The following is a 17,191-nucleotide window of genomic DNA, read 5'->3' as shown; positions in this document are numbered from 1 at the left end:
GTGTGAGTTGCATATGCGTGTGCGTGTGTGAGCTGCACATGCGTGCTAGGGCACATTCACACAGAGTGCCAGCACTAACTGGCCTGACTGACTACAGCACAACTGAACCAGGGGACAGAGCGTACAGACAGGAACACTTGTAAAACTTTTTTTTTTTTTTTTTTTTTTTTTTTTTGGGGGGGGGGGTGTAAACACTTGTCAAAAGAAAAACTAAACTGAACTGAGCATAACAACACTCCCCTCCTAAGATAGTAAAACCAAAACGGTAGGTGTAGCATACAGATATTATACCCAGAATAATCCATAATACTTCATTTAAAATCATTACAATCATAAAAATTTTACTATTGCACATTTTAAATAATGTAAGTAATAGAAGGTCACACGTTCCTCCTTCATATACTGGTTGAAAGACACAGTTTATCCCTAAACGTGGCTTTCTTTAAGTTGTTTGTAAGGGAAATAAAGAAACAAGCTTGGGCAAACAACACAAGAACCAAAACTGCAAGTCTGAGACAGTGTGAGCCCCCTGGAACCCAGGCACAGTGTGCTTGTTCCTATAGTTCTCAGCAACCAGCCAAGAGTGAAGGGAGGAAACCGGAGAGCCACCTGTAACAGACAAACTCGCCAACATGTGTGAGTAGAACAGAACTTCAAACAAGCTGTTAAAACCCAACTGCAAAACCCAAGACAAGGAACAAGCCTGCCAGAAGAAAAGGCCTCAGCTCATCAGGTATACATACCCGTCTGTCGATCTTATCACCCTGAAAATTATACATCAAACATTCATAAACATTGCTTTAAATCATCTAGTCAGATAAGACCCTAACATATGCTCTTAGTCTCTACAAATCTAAGTCAACACTTAGTGATAGTGAAGCTCTACCCCTCTATAGAGATGGCACACAGGTCGATTTCACAGCCTCGTGTTACTTACAAGGCCCAGATCCCAGCGCCTGAGACTTTACATCACCACCAGCACACTTACAGAGCTAAGGTGGCAATGGTGGGCACAGAGTTTTCACACTGGCATGAAAACAGTTGTTTTCAACAGTGACAGGAGATTACCAAACATTAAGTAAGTAAAGATTTGAAACACTTACTACAGTTTCCTTTTAAATAAGTAAGAGATAAGCAATAAACTGGCATCTCAAGTAAAATAATTTAAACATCATTCAAATTTCTTCTTATTATAGTCACTTATAAAGATTTCACTCATAACTTCTATGAATAACAACATTATTTCTTTACATAAAAAGCCTCCAAAAGCCCTGGGAACTGGGGGTCCAACTCAGTGGTGGAAGGTGTTTAGTAAGCATGACGAGTTCAATGCCAAGCAGCAACAACATTGACAACAAAAAGTTCAAAACAAAGAAAGTGCAATGTGTGGTGAAAAAATAGTGAAGACCACAGCACAGCATGGTGGGAGCACAGCATGGTGGGAGCACGGCAGTGAGAACCCTCCACTGCTAGAGCAAGTAGCCAGGAGCAATGGGTTTATCCATAACTAAGCTTCCGTCACGATTCTGACTTCACAGCTACACTGTGAGTCAGCATGGCTTTAAACAGTCAGAAGGCTAAGTGGACGTGGCCAAATCATACTGGAAGAGACATGCCCAAGCCTGGTGACCACGCTCACTGTACTGGACAGCTTTGTGTCAACTTGACACAGCTGGAGTTATCACAGAGAAAGGAGCTTCAGTTGGGAAAATGCCTCCATGATATCCAGCTGTAAGGCATTTTCTCAATTAGTGATCAAGGGGGAGAGGCCCCTTGTGGGTGGGACCATCCTTGGGCTGGTAGTCTTGGGTTCTATAAGAGAGCAGGCTGAGCAAGCCAGGGGAAGCAAGCCAGTAAAGAACATCCCTCCATGGCTTCTGCATCAGCTCCTGCTTTCTGACCTGCTTGAGTTCCAGTCCTGCATCCTTTGGTGATGAACAGCAGTATGGAAATGTAAGCTGAATAAACCCTTTCCTCCCCAACTTGCTTCTTGGTCATGATGTTTGTGCAGGAACAGAAACCCTGACTAGGACACTCCCCTTGTTCTTATTAAGGAGCTGTAGAAACACAGATTTTCCTATTTTCGTCTTTGTCTTGCTAGTCATGTGAGAACTCACAGACACGGGACGTACACACTGTACATTTTGTATATTTAATAGATTGTGATTGATTGTTTTGGGATGACCAACTGCTTCAGGAGAAAACAGGGAGGATATAACTACAAATTGCATCATTTAACTTTCTCTCCTTTACAACTCAGATTCAGTCACTGAAAAGAGATAAACGACAGGGAAGAGCCCTGGATAATTTAAGAAGAAAGTAAAACTCAAAATACACCTGTGCGGAGATCTTGTGTTTTTATCATAATAAAGTCCTTATTATAGTTATTTGACAGAACTATTCCTATAAAATAGTTACTGCTTCCTCTCTGCTTCAAAACGTTCTGATTTCAGTGAAGTAGGAAGTCAGCAAGTGCTTCTCTCCTCCTCTACCTGCATCTCCCAGGCTCTGCCCCTGAGTCACTGATGCTTGCCCCTTAGGAGCCCCGTGGCCCTTACCTGGGAGAGAATGTTGGTACATTGCTGCAGGAGTGACACCGGAGGGTTGCCGATGCTGGTGGCCAGCTGAACCCTGAGCAGTTGCTCCTTCTGGGTGGCATTCCCCTGCAGTGCATGGGCGAGGGCCACAGCAGCACACCAGTTTGAGAGAGAGTCTGTAGAAAACAAACCTCCACAGAGCAGCTGACCGGCTGAGATTGAGTTACCTGTTGCTGAAAGCAGACAGAAACATTAGACACTGACCACGTGGAATAACCCCAAACTCACGAGGTTTCCAAGAACCATTTTCTACACACAAATGGTCTAAAACACGCTTATGTACTTTCAGACACAGAAGGGAAATAGACAACAGAAAGCCACCTCCTAAGTAGGGTAACTGAACAAAGATGACAACACTGCAGCTATCAAGCTGATGGTGACAATACAGAAGCCATCTTCGTGGAGAATGACATTTCTAACGCAGTGAGCACACTAATTCACTACCTCCATCATCTTAGTTTCATTTACAGAGAATAAAGCTTTATGATAATAGCTTTTACACAAGTAATTTTATTTAAATACAATTAAACAGACTTAAACTTTTGCCAACTTCCAATGTTTATGTAATTGCAACGAACTCACTCATGTTTCCAATCACTTGTGTCAAATTGCTTTAACTTTATGAAATAAGCCTTTTAAACACATCTCAAGTGAACTCAGTACTGGAGAAATCCATAAGTAATGGCTGCTTTCTATCACAGAACAATAAGCTGAAACTTTGAGCCTGCCTATGTGGTAGGTTATCTTCAAAGTGCTAATCCCTGCCAACAGCAGCCCTGTTCACTGGTGTTTATTATACACCAGAACCCAGGGCCACAAATCTACCTGGGTAACTGCTATGTGTAATTAATCTTCACAACATTTCTAATGACATCATCCCACGTACAGACCAACACCAGAACCCCTCATACTTTAATATAGCGAGACAAGTAGAAAATACAGGCTCGGGTGTGGTCTGTCTTAGCTCTACTTTGGCTTTCGCTAAGTTACAGAGTGCCTTAGGGTAAACCGCAAGCAAAGGGTTAAATGCAGCCTTTCTACCTAGCAGAACTGAATTACTTGCCATCGATGGTGGAAGGCAGGAGAGTGGCCACAACCTCTCCTTGTCCTTTCTCGTTTTTATACAGGAAGCACTGGAAACAGTAGAGCACGGCGCAGCGCAGCACAAACGGCTGCCGCTCGTTGACCATGGACAGGAGCAGCACAACAATCGCGGGTCTGTCAGGGTGCAAGGCAAGAGTCAACACACACACACACACACACCATGGCCGCGAAGATTTGTTTGTCAACTGAAAGGCTGGTAGCTGAATCAAGGATTAAGTTCCAGAAGCATACAGACTTAAATAGCAATATACTTTTACTATCGGACCATTTCCCAACACACACTGGTCTTTAAGAACAGTAAAGATGAGAGATGGCTCAGAGGTTAAGAGCACTGGCTGCTTGCTGTTTAGAGGTCCTGAGTTCAATTCCCAGCAACTACACGGTGGCTCACAACCATCTGTAATGGGATCCGATGTCCTCTTCTGGTGTGTCTGAAGAGAATGACACTGTACTCACATACATAAACAGTTAAAGAAAAAGAAAAGTAATGTGCACGTGAGACCCACTACACCCGAGACTACACTCCTGTGTCCGCCATGCATTTCCTGGTTCCTACCGTGGGGGATTTGAAGGTGCAGTCACAGAAGCAAAGTAGCCTTGGTTTACTTGGCAGCCTCGAATAACTTCTGATACAGTATTTATGGTCTGTCAAGAAAGAAAAACAAAGGACCACATAGAGAGGACATTAAAAGAGAGAATCTGTTTTCCAAAGAAGAAAACATTACAGCTTGCTTTTTGTTTTTGTTTGTTTCATTTGTTCCATCTAGACAGAGTTCTCCATGTAGTCCTGGCTGTCCTGGAACTCACTCTGTAGATCAGACTGGCCTTGAAATCACAGAGATCCGCCAGTTTTTTCCTCCCAAGTGCTAGGATATATAAAATAGGCTAAAGCTATTCTTAGCTTCAGAGATTTGAGAACAGCAGAGAAGTTAACGAGGAAGAGCATTCACTCCTCTAGCTGAAGGGAGCAGGTCTGTAGCTGAAAGGGTCACTACTGAGGGGAGAGGAGGGGGTGAGACCCATAAAGTAGTTTTCAGAAAACTAGAATTAAAGAAAGGATCCCAAAATGTTCTGAAGAGAAACAGCGGGTTTTACTAAGGGAAAATTAGAATTCAAACTGGCCACTTTGGAGTTATTTCTTTAAAGTAATAACAGAATGATGTCCCGAAAGTTGAGTGACAGTGATTTCAATCCTGAGTTCCATACCTAGCCAAACAGTAATCCTGAAGGAAAGGAATAATATTTTCATGTATAAAACAACAACAACAAAATAAAATGCCTATTTTGGTGATAACGTTCTTTTAGGAAATTTAGTAAAATGAGATAAAGAATCGAGAAATAAGGAGAAGATCCAAGATCCAGGAAAGAAAGGAAATCAAATCAAGAGAAGAGTGCAGGAGAGATCCCAGGAGAATGGCAGAAGGAAGTCCCAGGACCAGAGCTGAGCTACAGCTCAGGTGGAGCAGGAGGATGGAGGCTTTCCAAGACTGCTGTGCTGAGCAGAGAATAGGATATACAGTTATACAGAGCTACACAATTTAAAGGATTACAGTCTTAGCTCACGGGAGAGTCGGACACATGTTATGTCCTCTTCCACTAGATACAGAACTGTTTGGCTGAGCAGGAACAGTGCTAGAATACACATTAATGCATAAGCCGCAGCAGCAAACAGTGGTTTGTGCCTGTAACCTCAGCACTCAGACAGCTGAGGCAGGAGTACTACCTGGAGTTCAAGGCTAGCCTGGGCTACAGTGCTAGCCTGCATCACAAATGTTGTATTTATATATAAATCCCATTAGTTTAAACGTACATTCCATACAATCATCCTGGCATGCCAGGAAGAAGTGAAGTAAGAGAGTTGTGTGTTAGGGGACTGGGGGCTTGGGGGTTGACTTAAAGGAGAGACAAATGTGACTAAAACCAGTTGGTTTGTTCTAAAACCTTTGTTATTATTTGCACTTTTAATGTATATATATATTAACTGACAAGTTATAACTTACTTAAAATTTTATTACATTTATTTATGTCTGCATGCATGTGCCATGATGCATATATGGAGATCACAGGACAACTTGTGGGACAGGGTTCTCTCTGTCCTTGGGATCCAATTTATCTCAAAAGGTTTGGCAGTAAACATCTTTACTGATGCCTCTTGCCAGTCCAACAAAAATAATTCAAAGTATCTATATTTCTGTGAACTTACTTCACTATTCTTATAGATAAGAAACAAAAAGTGCCAGAGAAGTAAAAATGCACTATTCTATGAGTCTTCCCGTTGAGAGGGAGACTAAAGAAGTTTGCTAAGAGGAAAACTGTAAATCCCCTGTACATGGTCTGCTACGCTCCATTCCAAAAATGCCACAAAATCATGCAAACCAAGAGGTTCAATCTTTGTGTCCATTTTAAGAACACTGACGAAGGTGCACAGGCCACAGGATATGCCTTTCTTTTCTTTTCTGAAATCTTTTATAAGATTTATTTGTTTATTATGTATACAGCATTCTGTCTGCATGTATGACTGCAGGCCAGAAGAGGGCATCAGATCTCATTATAGATTGTGAAGAGCCACCAAGTGGTTGCTGGGAATTGAACTCAGGACCTCTCTGGAAGAGCAGCCAGTGCTCCTAACCTTTGAGCCATCTCTCCAGCCCCTAGAGTATGCCTTTCTGAAAAGCCACTGGGTACATGAAAGATGCCACTTTAGAAAAGCCATGTTTGGTGTCTTTTTTTGTATAGTTAACACACTACCGAATGTGTCTTTAGATAGCCCTGTCCTGGTGGTATTTTCTTCTTTCTTTTTTTTTTTTAAAAGCTTTATTTATTTATTATATGTAATTATTCTGTAGCTGTCTTCAGACACTCCAGAAGAGGGCATCAGACCTTGTTACAGATGGTTATGAGCCACCATGTGGTTGCTGGGATTTGAACTCAGGACCTTTGGAAGAGCAGTCGGGTGCTCTTACCCACTGAGCCATCTCACCAGCCCCTGGTGGTATTTTCAATAGCCACTAACCTTGCTGGTACAGTCTAGGGGTTATAAATTGGCATGGAAATTTAAAGCAGGTTCTTGTTGGTGCACAGCACAAATTAGTTATATATGGGGACAGTAGTTTGTTGTTTTTTCTTTTTCCCTTTCGGTTTTATTTTTTTCCATCTTCAGTTGTCTCTGATGCAGCTTATATGAAGATAATTGTTGTTCTGTTAACTGAATACCACTCTGTACTGCAGAAAAAAATACGGCTGTTTTGTTGACATTCTGAATGCTTCTAAGTAAATACAATTTTTTTTTATTTAAAAAAAAAAAAAGAAAGAAAGAAAAACCATGTTTGGAGGGAGGAAAGAAAAGGGGAAAATAAGATTATGATATTATAATTTCAAAAACTAAGTATTTCTGTTAAATATTTTCAATAAAATTAATGAAGAACATTTCCAGATGATGAGCTAAGGTTAACATTGTATATTATGAATCTTGAGGAAAGACTGTATCTTTTAGAACTAACACTGCCATTATTGTGCAGTGAGTGAGGAAGCCATCATAAAAATGGTCAGCTAGCACTATTTCTCCTCCTGCTAATGTCTAGTTCCGAGGATTCCCAGTTTCTCTAGAGTGGCCTTTTTACTTACCTCCGTCAGGATGTCAGCAGGAATCCCAGTAGCCATCAGGATAGTGCAAAGCTGCTGTAGTAGCCCACACTGGAACATGGCCTTCTGGCAGCTACTGGTAGCACCGGGAGGGTTGGTAGGAGATACCAGTACCCGCACAAGCTGTGAAAGAGAGTAAGATTTATCTTTAAAGATCTGTAGAAGGGCATGGCGGAGCACACCTGCAGCCCTAGCGCTCAGGAGGCAGAGGCAGGGGAGCAGGAGCCTACTTGGAGGAGGCTGTCTCAGGGTGATCCAAGAAGGCTGAGACAAAGCTGATGCGTGGGAACAAAGCCACTCCCTTGTGTGCTCACTAGAGCTAGGTGCTGTCCCTTCTAACTCTACGGCAACGGTGCTAGTACATAAGACATTCTGCTATCTGCCTCAGTCGTTTCTGTACTCAAAATAATAAACACAGTATTTACAAAATAAGGCCTATTCAATACAAAACTGAATTAAGACACAGAATGGCAGGCTTCTCTGATCTAATAGCAGAATGAGTCTAAAAGCAGCCTTGCCTGAATTGTGATGAATTCGACTAACACTGCAAATAAAGAGAGGCTACAGCTAACGGCTGGAGGCCTGACAGAAGACTCATGCGCAGGGTGGGGCTGGTCTCATTAACCAAATCCCTATGATTCCATGATGACTCTGAACCTCAACACGAAATTTCAGAAACAACTAATTAGGCCCAGTTAAATCTTCAAAATAACTTCAAAGTAACTTAAGATATGGCTTATATTATACAAACTAGTCATATGTTTTATAAGCAAAAATCGTGTATACGTAATACAATAGTGATGACAATACTTAGATAATGAAAATGCTGGACAAATGTCCTCCATGACTTTATAGTACAGAAATAACCGACTAAAACAATTGTATCACTAGAGCCAGGCCATGGCCGAGATTGTGCTTCCTGACAGAGAGGCCTTTGGAGAGGGCAGAGTAAAGCAGCTTTGAAAAGTGACGTTTCCCTAGGTGTGGGATGACACATCTTCCCAGCACTCAGGAGGCAATGTCAGGCCAGGGCCTCACAGTGACCGTACCTCCAAACAAAGACTAAAAATAAGGCCTAACTTAGAGGAAGAGCTCTGACCTCCTTCTCCCAAGGATATTAATTTCAGTTTTCAATGGCTGAGGAATATTACAGGATTCATGTATCCAAATAGAAGCAATGACACAATTCCATTCAGAGCTAAGGGAGAATCTGAGCGATAAGCAAACCTAACTACAACTGCAGAGAGAGAGTCTGCTGCGGCTCTAACAGCATCAACTGTGGCTACAAAGTCAGAAGTCAACCTCTCCATCCGACGTGGAGAAAAATCATAAGATGAATGGATCTCATTTCCTTTTCTGCAGACTTCATAGTCTTCACTAAGCATAAGAAAGGGATGTTTTCAGTAAGGGAGACAAGTCAAGTTTAGCCACCCCCCCCCTTTTAAAGTAAAGTACCCTGCAATGGGGACTGGAGAGATGGTTCAGTGGTTAGGAGCACTGACTGCTCTTCCAGAGGTCCTGAGATCAAATCCCAGCAACCTCATGGTGGCTCACAACCATCTGTAATGGGATCCAATGCCCTCTTCTGGTGTGTCTGAAGACAGCTACAGTGTACTCATATACATAAAATAAATATTTAAAAAAACAAAACCATGCAATGAACCTACATATATCTGTAGTATATAACACCTAGTTTAGAATATACACATATGCAGTGTATGCATAATACGTAGAACTATAATATCGCATTTCTCTGTTTACATGATATACATTAATTTTTTAGACAGTGATATACTTCTTAAACTGACACTTTCTTCAAAATAATTCTAAAATTTCTCCCTCCCTCCTCTCTCTGTCTCTGTCTCTGTCTCTGTCTGTCTGTCTCTGTCTCTGTCTCTCTCTGTCTCTCTGTCTCTGTCTCTCTGTCTCTCTGTCTCTCTGTCTCTCTCTCTCTCTCTCTCNTCTCTCTCTCTCTCTCTCTCTCTCTCTCTCTCTCTCTCTCTCTCTCTCTCGGTGTTATGTAAATTGAGAATAACAGGACTGATGTCAGAGAGGGGTGATGTTTAGATAAAATATCCTTCAAGCTTTATTTATTTTTCAAATGTTTTCTTGGTGCTGAGGACCCAACCCAGAGCCTTGTGCTTCCTAGGCAAGTTCTCTACCTCTGAATTAATTCCCAAGCTCTATTTTATTCTGTGGGGAGAGAGAGTGGGGGAGGAGGGAGGAGACTGAATGAAGGGCCATGTGTGTGTTGGTGTGTGAAGAGGTCAGAAGAGGACGTCTGATCCCTTGAAACTGGAGTTCCAAGTAGAAGGAGCCTCCGAATATAAATAATGGAACCAAGCCTGGCTCCTCTGGAAGAGCAGCAAGTGTTTTTAACCACTGAGTCATCTCTCCAGCCCCTCAAAATTTTGTTTACATGGTACTCTAAGTCATACCATAGATGCACTGCTCCAGGTCCAAAGGACTCCAAGCCGACCTAAGACACAGACACTTCCACATCAGTGTCTACTACATTCACAACAGCTAAGTTACAGAACCAACACAGGCTCCAACAAGAGTTTATGGTAGTCGTGACTACATGTTGACTCCAGGTCCAGGATCTCCAACACTCTACTCGTGGGCACCACACATAAGTGGCATACATTCACCCAGACACATATAAATATAAATGAAAATAAAATAAATACTTAAAACAAAAGGTTGTTTGCAGAAAAGCGAATGCAACTAGAGAGAATCCTACTAAATGAACAGGCCAGTCACAGAAAAAACAAATGTCATCATTTTTTGCCATCTGTGGTTTTTAGATTTTTACATAAATCCTGAGGCATGTGTAAGTATGGATGACATAGAAACAGGAGAACCGAGGAGAGGTGAAGAAGGGATAGTGGGGCAGTATAGGGTGTGCATGTGGTTAATATTTAATATATACTTTTCCAAATGTCCTTATGGCAGCCAGTGGGAAAGAGCGCCTAATAGCCTGAGTTTGATGAAAATTAAATAAAATTACCCTACATGGTGGACCGCCACCCACATGATGTGTGTGACATACATGCTCAAGCACAGACACTAAAATACAATAAAAGTAATGACAATGGCCTTGTGTACCACAGTATATACTCACTGCTTTCAGCACGATGTCTGAGGAGCACATACCTGTAGCATTAAATGTAGATTAGTCACTTTCTGTGCTGACCAACCAGAGTTTTCATCTCCAACTTCAAACCAAGGCTTCATGCGTTGAATATAAGAGCCTTCTTTAAAAAAGTTTTGATTGGAATTGTTGTTTTTTAACAAGTTTTGGAGCAAAATCAAACAATCTTCCACTACTATACCTGGGGAAAGAACATAAAATGGAGGCATTGAGGCTGGCGACAACTGACAGAACTCAACCAGTGTCCATCTCCACAGTCAGTCAGCACGGCCCAGCCTGTTCTGACTGACACCTCGTGCCTGAGTCTGCAGTGTCCTCAAGTGTCCATGTCCACGGTCAGTCAGCACGGCCCAGCCTGTTCTGACCTGACATTTCATTCCTGAGTCTGCACTCTTTCTCAGTCACTACAGTAAGCCACCTTTCATGTTCCTGTGCAAGCTTCAATGGCAGGTTTTCAGTGCTGATGACCAAGCCCCCGTGAGTAGGTTAGACTGCATCTAGAAGCCTGTCCTCTCCACTCGAGTGTAATGCACAACACATGAGTTTGTCAGTGTCCTACTTAACTCTGCAGTCCTGGCAGACACAGGAAAAGAGACTTCAGCTATATACAAAGTAGCAAAGGACTAAATACTCACTGCCTGACCACTACCACTCCTTACCCATCCGACAGTGTCGCCTCTTCTCTGAAACCCTCTCTTTCTGTTTCTCCACTTGGCTACTCTTCATGCTGTCCTTCATGTCCCTGTCCTCCTGCTTCATTCTTCTCCTACGTCTGTAATTACAAACATCACTGTCCGGGCAGTTTCACCCACACTACAGCTTCTGTTATCATCACAATGAAATCCTTCCCACTGACCTCTAAGACTAGACCAACCAACAGCTCACGCTTCCTCTGAGTACAGTGCTCAGCTCAAGGCACTCATAGCTCTAGGTCCTTGTACACACACTTTTAGTCTTGCAAGATTTATGTCCAGTGGGGTGAATCACTTGCTGACAACCCTGACAACCTGAGTTCAATCCCCAAGACTCTCATGGTGGAAGGAGAGCGACAACTGCAAACTGTCTTCTGGTTCCTACAAGCTAAATTTAAAAATGTGAAAAGCAATCTAAATAGCTGCTTACAGTTACAGAAAACAGGACACTAGCGCCCCCACCTTCTCCCCTCCCCTAGATCCCCTCATTGTCATCCTGCTCTAGTGTGGTGCGTTTGTTACAAAGGATGATCATACAATGGCACATATTACAGAATATCACAGTTCACTCTCACCCTGCAAAGCACTGTGAGTTCTGACAAATATAGAATCTGTGTATTTAACAGTGCAGTACCGCCAGATGATGGTGGCGCACGCCTTTGATCCCAGCACTCGGGAGGCAGAGGCAGGCGGATTTCTGAGTTCGAGGCCAGCCTGGTCTACAGAGTGAGTTCCAGGACAGCCAGGGCTATACAGAGAAACCCTGTCTCGAAAAACCAAAACAAAAACAGTGCAGTACCAAACAGAATAGTCTCATCCCCCCGAAGCACCCGACCTACCCTGTCCCTATCCAACCCCCAACAGCTGCAAACACTTTGTCTGCCTCTGCAGCTTCTTCTTAGGAAGCTGCATGACGGCATCACACGGCACATGCGCTCAGGCTCCCGCCGCCCTTGTGTAGCTTGGCCACTCCTTTCACTGCTGAGCAGTGTCTCATCTAGGACCCACTAGCATGTACCCATTCACCTACTCAGGACATCCTGGTTGCTTCCAAGTTCTAGCAATGTGAATAAAGCATCTATGAACAGTCAAGCATTACTTTTTGTGTGGATATAGGTTTTAATGTAATCTGGATAAATATGAAACGATAATACTATTAGATCTCACCATAGGACGTTTAGCTTTGTAAGACATTGCAGTGCCTTCCACACGACTGCGCCCCTTGGCATTTCTACCAGCGACGCAATCCTTTCTGTCCCATCGCCTCAGCAGCATCTAGTAGAGTTGGTGTTGTGGATTTTCCCCATTGCACTGCTATTTAGTGGTGTCTCATTTTTCCTATTACAACTGCCTAATCATGTAATGTTGAACATTTATTTGAATGTTACTGCAAACTACTGTATCTGCTTTACTGAAAAGTGTGTTCAGACCTTTGCCTATTTTTTAATTTGCTTTTTCTTTTTTACTATTAAGTTTTTAAGTCTTTTTTCAGATATAAGTTTTAGAATATTTTTCCATGCCATTACCACATTCTCTTAACAGTATCTTTTGTAGAATACAACTTTCCAATTTTAATAAAGTCCCATTCATCAGCTTTTCCTCCTGAGGCCCATGATTTTGGAACCATTATCTAAGAACCTGCTGCTTTGTTTGCAAACTTAACCACGCTATTTGCAAAGGTTATTTACTAAGTATATAAATTGACAAAATCAAAGTTTGAAAACATAAGAATTTTATGAAAACTATTTTTTTGTTTGCTTTGAGGCAGGGTCTCTATCATGTAGCTGGAACTCGCTCTGTAGACCAGGCTGTCCTCGCTCACAGAGATCTACTTACCTCTGCACAGAGTGCTGGGATCAGTGTGTGCACGAGCACACCCGGTTCAACTAAAATCTTTAACCTCAAAGCAGGAAAGCAACCCTGGCCCCAGAATGGCCAACTTTTCTGCTTTATTCCTCCTGAGACTTTTAAGCTGTCAACCAATCACCTTCCTCTCTCTTTAGAGCTTTCCCTTCTAACCTGTCTTCCGGACACACACCTGTAATCCCAGCAGCTGGAGGCCAAGGCAAAATGATCACATAAGATACTGATTGTGTTGAAATGTTTGAGATCAAGTTTGCTCCTGCCTTAAGTTCCTCCACGCTGTAAAGAACAGCTGTGCCTTGCCCTGAGAGACTTCGTTTTAAAGCAGCGTTTCACTTAGTTTTGAGGCTGGAAGGGAACTCTGCACCCAAGAGATAGGTGAACAACATCAGCTTTGTAGCTCTACCATGAGGCACAGACTAGTTCCTGGGAGTAAGAAGGGCACCCCATACACTTACTGGGGTGAATTAAGATGTTTAGGGGCCCATGGGCATAATACGACCATTTCAGGGAAACAGTCTATCAAGGCCAGTGTGATGCTCAGTGGCTGCCAGTGCTGCTGCCGTGCAGGCCTGGAGCCTGAGGCTGATCCCTGGAACCCACCTAAAGAAAAGCGACTCCTTGAAGTTGTCCCCTGACCTCCACACACAAGTGCAGCTCAGCACACCACACTCCCTGTGCCAGGCAGCAGACCAAGGAAAGAGTCTGATCCTGTGCTTGATCCTGAGAAAGCAGTGGACACTCGCCACTGGGACAGTAACAATCCACTCAGCTGTCATCTGACTACCCAGAATGCACTTCAAGGATGAACAGACAGAGACCTCCTAATGGTCCCAGGGCTTCAATCTTCTTGTCTCTGCAGCTGACATGGTCTACTGTAACCGTCATTTCCATGTCCTGTCACTGAACAGGACATTAAGCTCCAAAGCCGACAGCAGCAGCTATAACTTCTCCAGCTCTCTGCGAAGCGAAGCTTGGTTGATTTTCATATTCATACAGACTCTGTGCTCTATCAGTTTCCCTGGCCTCTGAAACCTCTAATGCTGCTGTTGCCCCTTAGCTCTATGTGGTCTGCAGCTACAGACATGCAGATACATTTACTGAGTGGTATGTACTGTATGATCTGTGAGTTAATACTAGTAATTAGGACTTCAATAAAAGAACCTGCATTGGCAAAGTGGGAGCATCTGGAAGTTGCTGCCTCTGAAATGACAATGCCTTGGCAATTATTATTAATAAATTCCGACACTGAAGATGTGAATATGCTCATCTGTTTCTGACACAGTGCACTCACAAGGCGATGGAAAGGCTCCTGCCTTTCTTCTCTACCTAGCTGTTCAAAGCGCTTCATTTTTTCTATTGGGGAGATAATTTGCTAAGGACTCCTGTAGCACTAACATTTCCAGGTCCCCTCCCTGGAAAAGACTGGAATCTGTGAAAATTTGAGGTTTCACACGGACATTTGATCCTCGGAGTGGATATGGCTGGGAAGAGGGGCAGTTATGTAGTCAAGTGTGTATGCTGCTGTAAACCATGGTCAGTGAATACAAAGCAGTCTGCACGTCTCTCATTCTTACCTCCATCACTGTTCCCCTCCTCTGTAATAATGTCCAGTAGTCTCTCAAAAGCATTTTCAAAAGCAACAATTTTCTGGATTGCTCCATTGCTCCTTGTTAATGCCTGCAGTAATAAGACACCCTTATAGAAAAGAAAGGTGGCATTCAGTTGAGTATGAAATTTATTGGACACCTAAAAATTACTTTAAAATCATAGAATCCTATAGTAAACAGGGTTTTCCAAACCCACCTGCTTTGCTCTCTATATTACAGAAGGACATAGACGGCAGAGATAGTTCAGTTCCCCTGACCGTCATAGATCACACAGGAACAGGGCCCTGGCAAGAGTTTACATCTAACAAGTTTCTTCTTACTATATACGGTAAGAACACAATTACCTCATTCTTATCCGTCACCATGTAGTTCCCACAAGCTGAGAATGATTATAAAGTTCTCGTATTTACTCTTCTCAAAATGATAATATAAATCATGAAATACCACCACATTCTAACAGAATTTCTACAGAGTTCAGGATACCTTCAAAATCAGGCTCCCAAATTCCTACAATTTGATTTTAAATTATCAGGAAAAAGAAATGGAAATTCACACCCTGTACAGAAAGTTTACAGAAGGTTCGTGTGGCACGGCTTTTTCTCCCACAGTCTTTTCCGGCCTGTGGCTGGCAAAAATGGCTTCCACAAAGAAGGGGAGCAAGAAGATTGGCCATCCTGCCACCAAAAAGGTGCAATCCAGAAGTGCACCACCGACATTCCCAGGCAGTCACCGAGTAGGCTTCAAGAAGCACGCCACAGGCACCCGAAATCTGGATATGTCATGGAGGAGATGGGGCTCCAGGTGTGTATAGGGAGCCTCCAGATGCACATGGGGACTGTGCACAGATAAGGACTCAGCTAAGCTGTCTGGGCCAAAGGAATAAGGACTATCCCATAGTGTATCATGGTAACTTATGACCCTGTTTACACATTTCAAAACCTAGCCAATGGGGCTGGCGAGATGGCTCAGTGGGTAAGAGAACTGACTGCTCTTCCAAAGGTCCTGAGTTCAAATCCCAGCAGCCACATGGTGGCTCACCACCACCCATAATGAGATCTGATGCCCTCTTCTGGTGTGTCTGAAGTCAGCTACAGTGTACTTACAGTGTATAACAATAAATAAATCTTTTAAAAAAAAAAAAAAAAAACCTAGCCAGTGTGGATGAAACCTAAGCCCTGAACGCCAGATAAAGCTACAGAACAGATAAACAAACCAAAGTTAACTAAGTCCTTGCCCGGGCTTTCAGTTGTTTTCAGTGTATTGAGCTGTTTATATATCTTTGACACTTATCATTTAAAAAGCTTACATTATTCCTTACTACCCGTCTCTCTTTATGTGTATAGTGTTTTGCCTGTATGTATGCCTGTACACCACTTGTAAGCCTAGTGCCTATGGAGGCCACGAGAGGGTACAGGATCCCTGGAACTGGAGTTACAGACAGCTAAGAGCTAACACGTGGGTGCTGGGAAGTGAATCCAGCTCCTCTGGAAGAGCAGCAGTGCTCTGACCTGCTCAGCCATCTCTCCAGCCCTATTCTCACTTCCTACTTCAGTATCTATCACTCAGCCAGTCCTTCTGAGCCCCGCAGTGACCACGAGATAAAAGAGACAATGAATATATGAAGGGGAAAAGCACAGCTACCGCTTTTAGAAGCTTGGCACACAGGGATATGAGTGCCAGGGTGGCAGGTGGCAACTAAGCGTCTGTACAAGGTTAAGAATGCTGTCAACTCACTGGGTTCGTCCCACCCCTTCCCCTACTAACATGATAGAAAGGTAAAATAGAATTTAAATGTCAAATCTCCTGCCAACATAATGCTGCCAACTCGAATTTTAACTGCATAAAAGGAAAAAGAAAGGTATACACAAGTCACACAAACTCTGAGTCTCATAAAGAGGACAGAAGCTAAATGCCCTACTTACTAGGTGTATAACTTTAAGCAAAGTACACAAATCCCATGTCTCAGAATACTTATCTGCAAAGTAGAATAACACTATCTTGGCTCCCTCTACCACACTATTCCCATGGAACACTCTATGGAACACTCTATCCACACTAGACTGGCCTCAAACTCCCGCAGATCCCCCTGCTTCTGTCTCCAGAGTGCTGGGGGCTAAAGGCATGTTCTACCACACCTACATGTCGTGTGATTTAGAAAGCAGGAAAACAGCACCTACAGGATTTACATGTTTTAAAATCAACATTTATTAGTAGTTTATTTCCCTCTTATTTTGCTAAATAGGTTAACTGAAACCAAGAAAACATACCTATAAAACATATAAAACTAAGATATTAGAGGTTACAACAAAAATAAAACTTAAGCTCCATTAATAAAATTAATAAAAGAAAACATGGACATTCATCTCATCTGCTTCAAATAAAAAATGAAGCAAAGCCGGGCAGTGGTGGCGCATGCCTTTAATCCCAGCGCTTGGGAGGCAGAGGCAGGCGGATTTCTGAGTTCGAGGCCAGCCTGGTCTACAGAGTGAGTTCCAGGACAGACAGGGCTATACAGAGAAACCCTGTCTC

General features: G+C 42.9%; 1 protein-coding gene across 2 annotated transcripts in view; it reads right to left on the bottom strand.

Moving 5' to 3' along the window:
* The window catches only part of Uso1 (USO1 vesicle transport factor), a 66,977-nt gene that overhangs the window by 18,287 nt on the left and 31,499 nt on the right, over positions 1-17,191 (bottom strand). The window contains exons 8-14 of one of the 2 annotated variants that reach the window (XM_029545159.1): positions 14,630-14,750; positions 10,500-10,678; positions 7,326-7,466; positions 4,258-4,346; positions 3,661-3,815; positions 2,559-2,770; positions 744-764 (exon numbers count right to left, since the gene is read on the bottom strand). In XM_029545159.1, the coding sequence (XP_029401019.1) occupies positions 744-764; positions 2,559-2,770; positions 3,661-3,815; positions 4,258-4,346; positions 7,326-7,466; positions 10,500-10,678; positions 14,630-14,750 (918 nt within the window). The remainder of the gene's footprint in view (positions 1-743; positions 765-2,558; positions 2,771-3,660; positions 3,816-4,257; positions 4,347-7,325; positions 7,467-10,499; positions 10,679-14,629; positions 14,751-17,191) is intronic. The other variant, XM_021210376.1, reaches the window with a different exon arrangement.

The sequence above is a fragment of the Mus pahari genome, chromosome 13 (assembly GCF_900095145.1).
Source record: "Mus pahari chromosome 13, PAHARI_EIJ_v1.1, whole genome shotgun sequence".
In the NCBI taxonomy this organism is placed as follows: domain Eukaryota; kingdom Metazoa; phylum Chordata; class Mammalia; order Rodentia; family Muridae; genus Mus; species Mus pahari.
The sequence above is the reverse complement of the archived record's forward strand: the minus strand, read 5'-3'. Positions and strand labels throughout refer to the sequence as shown.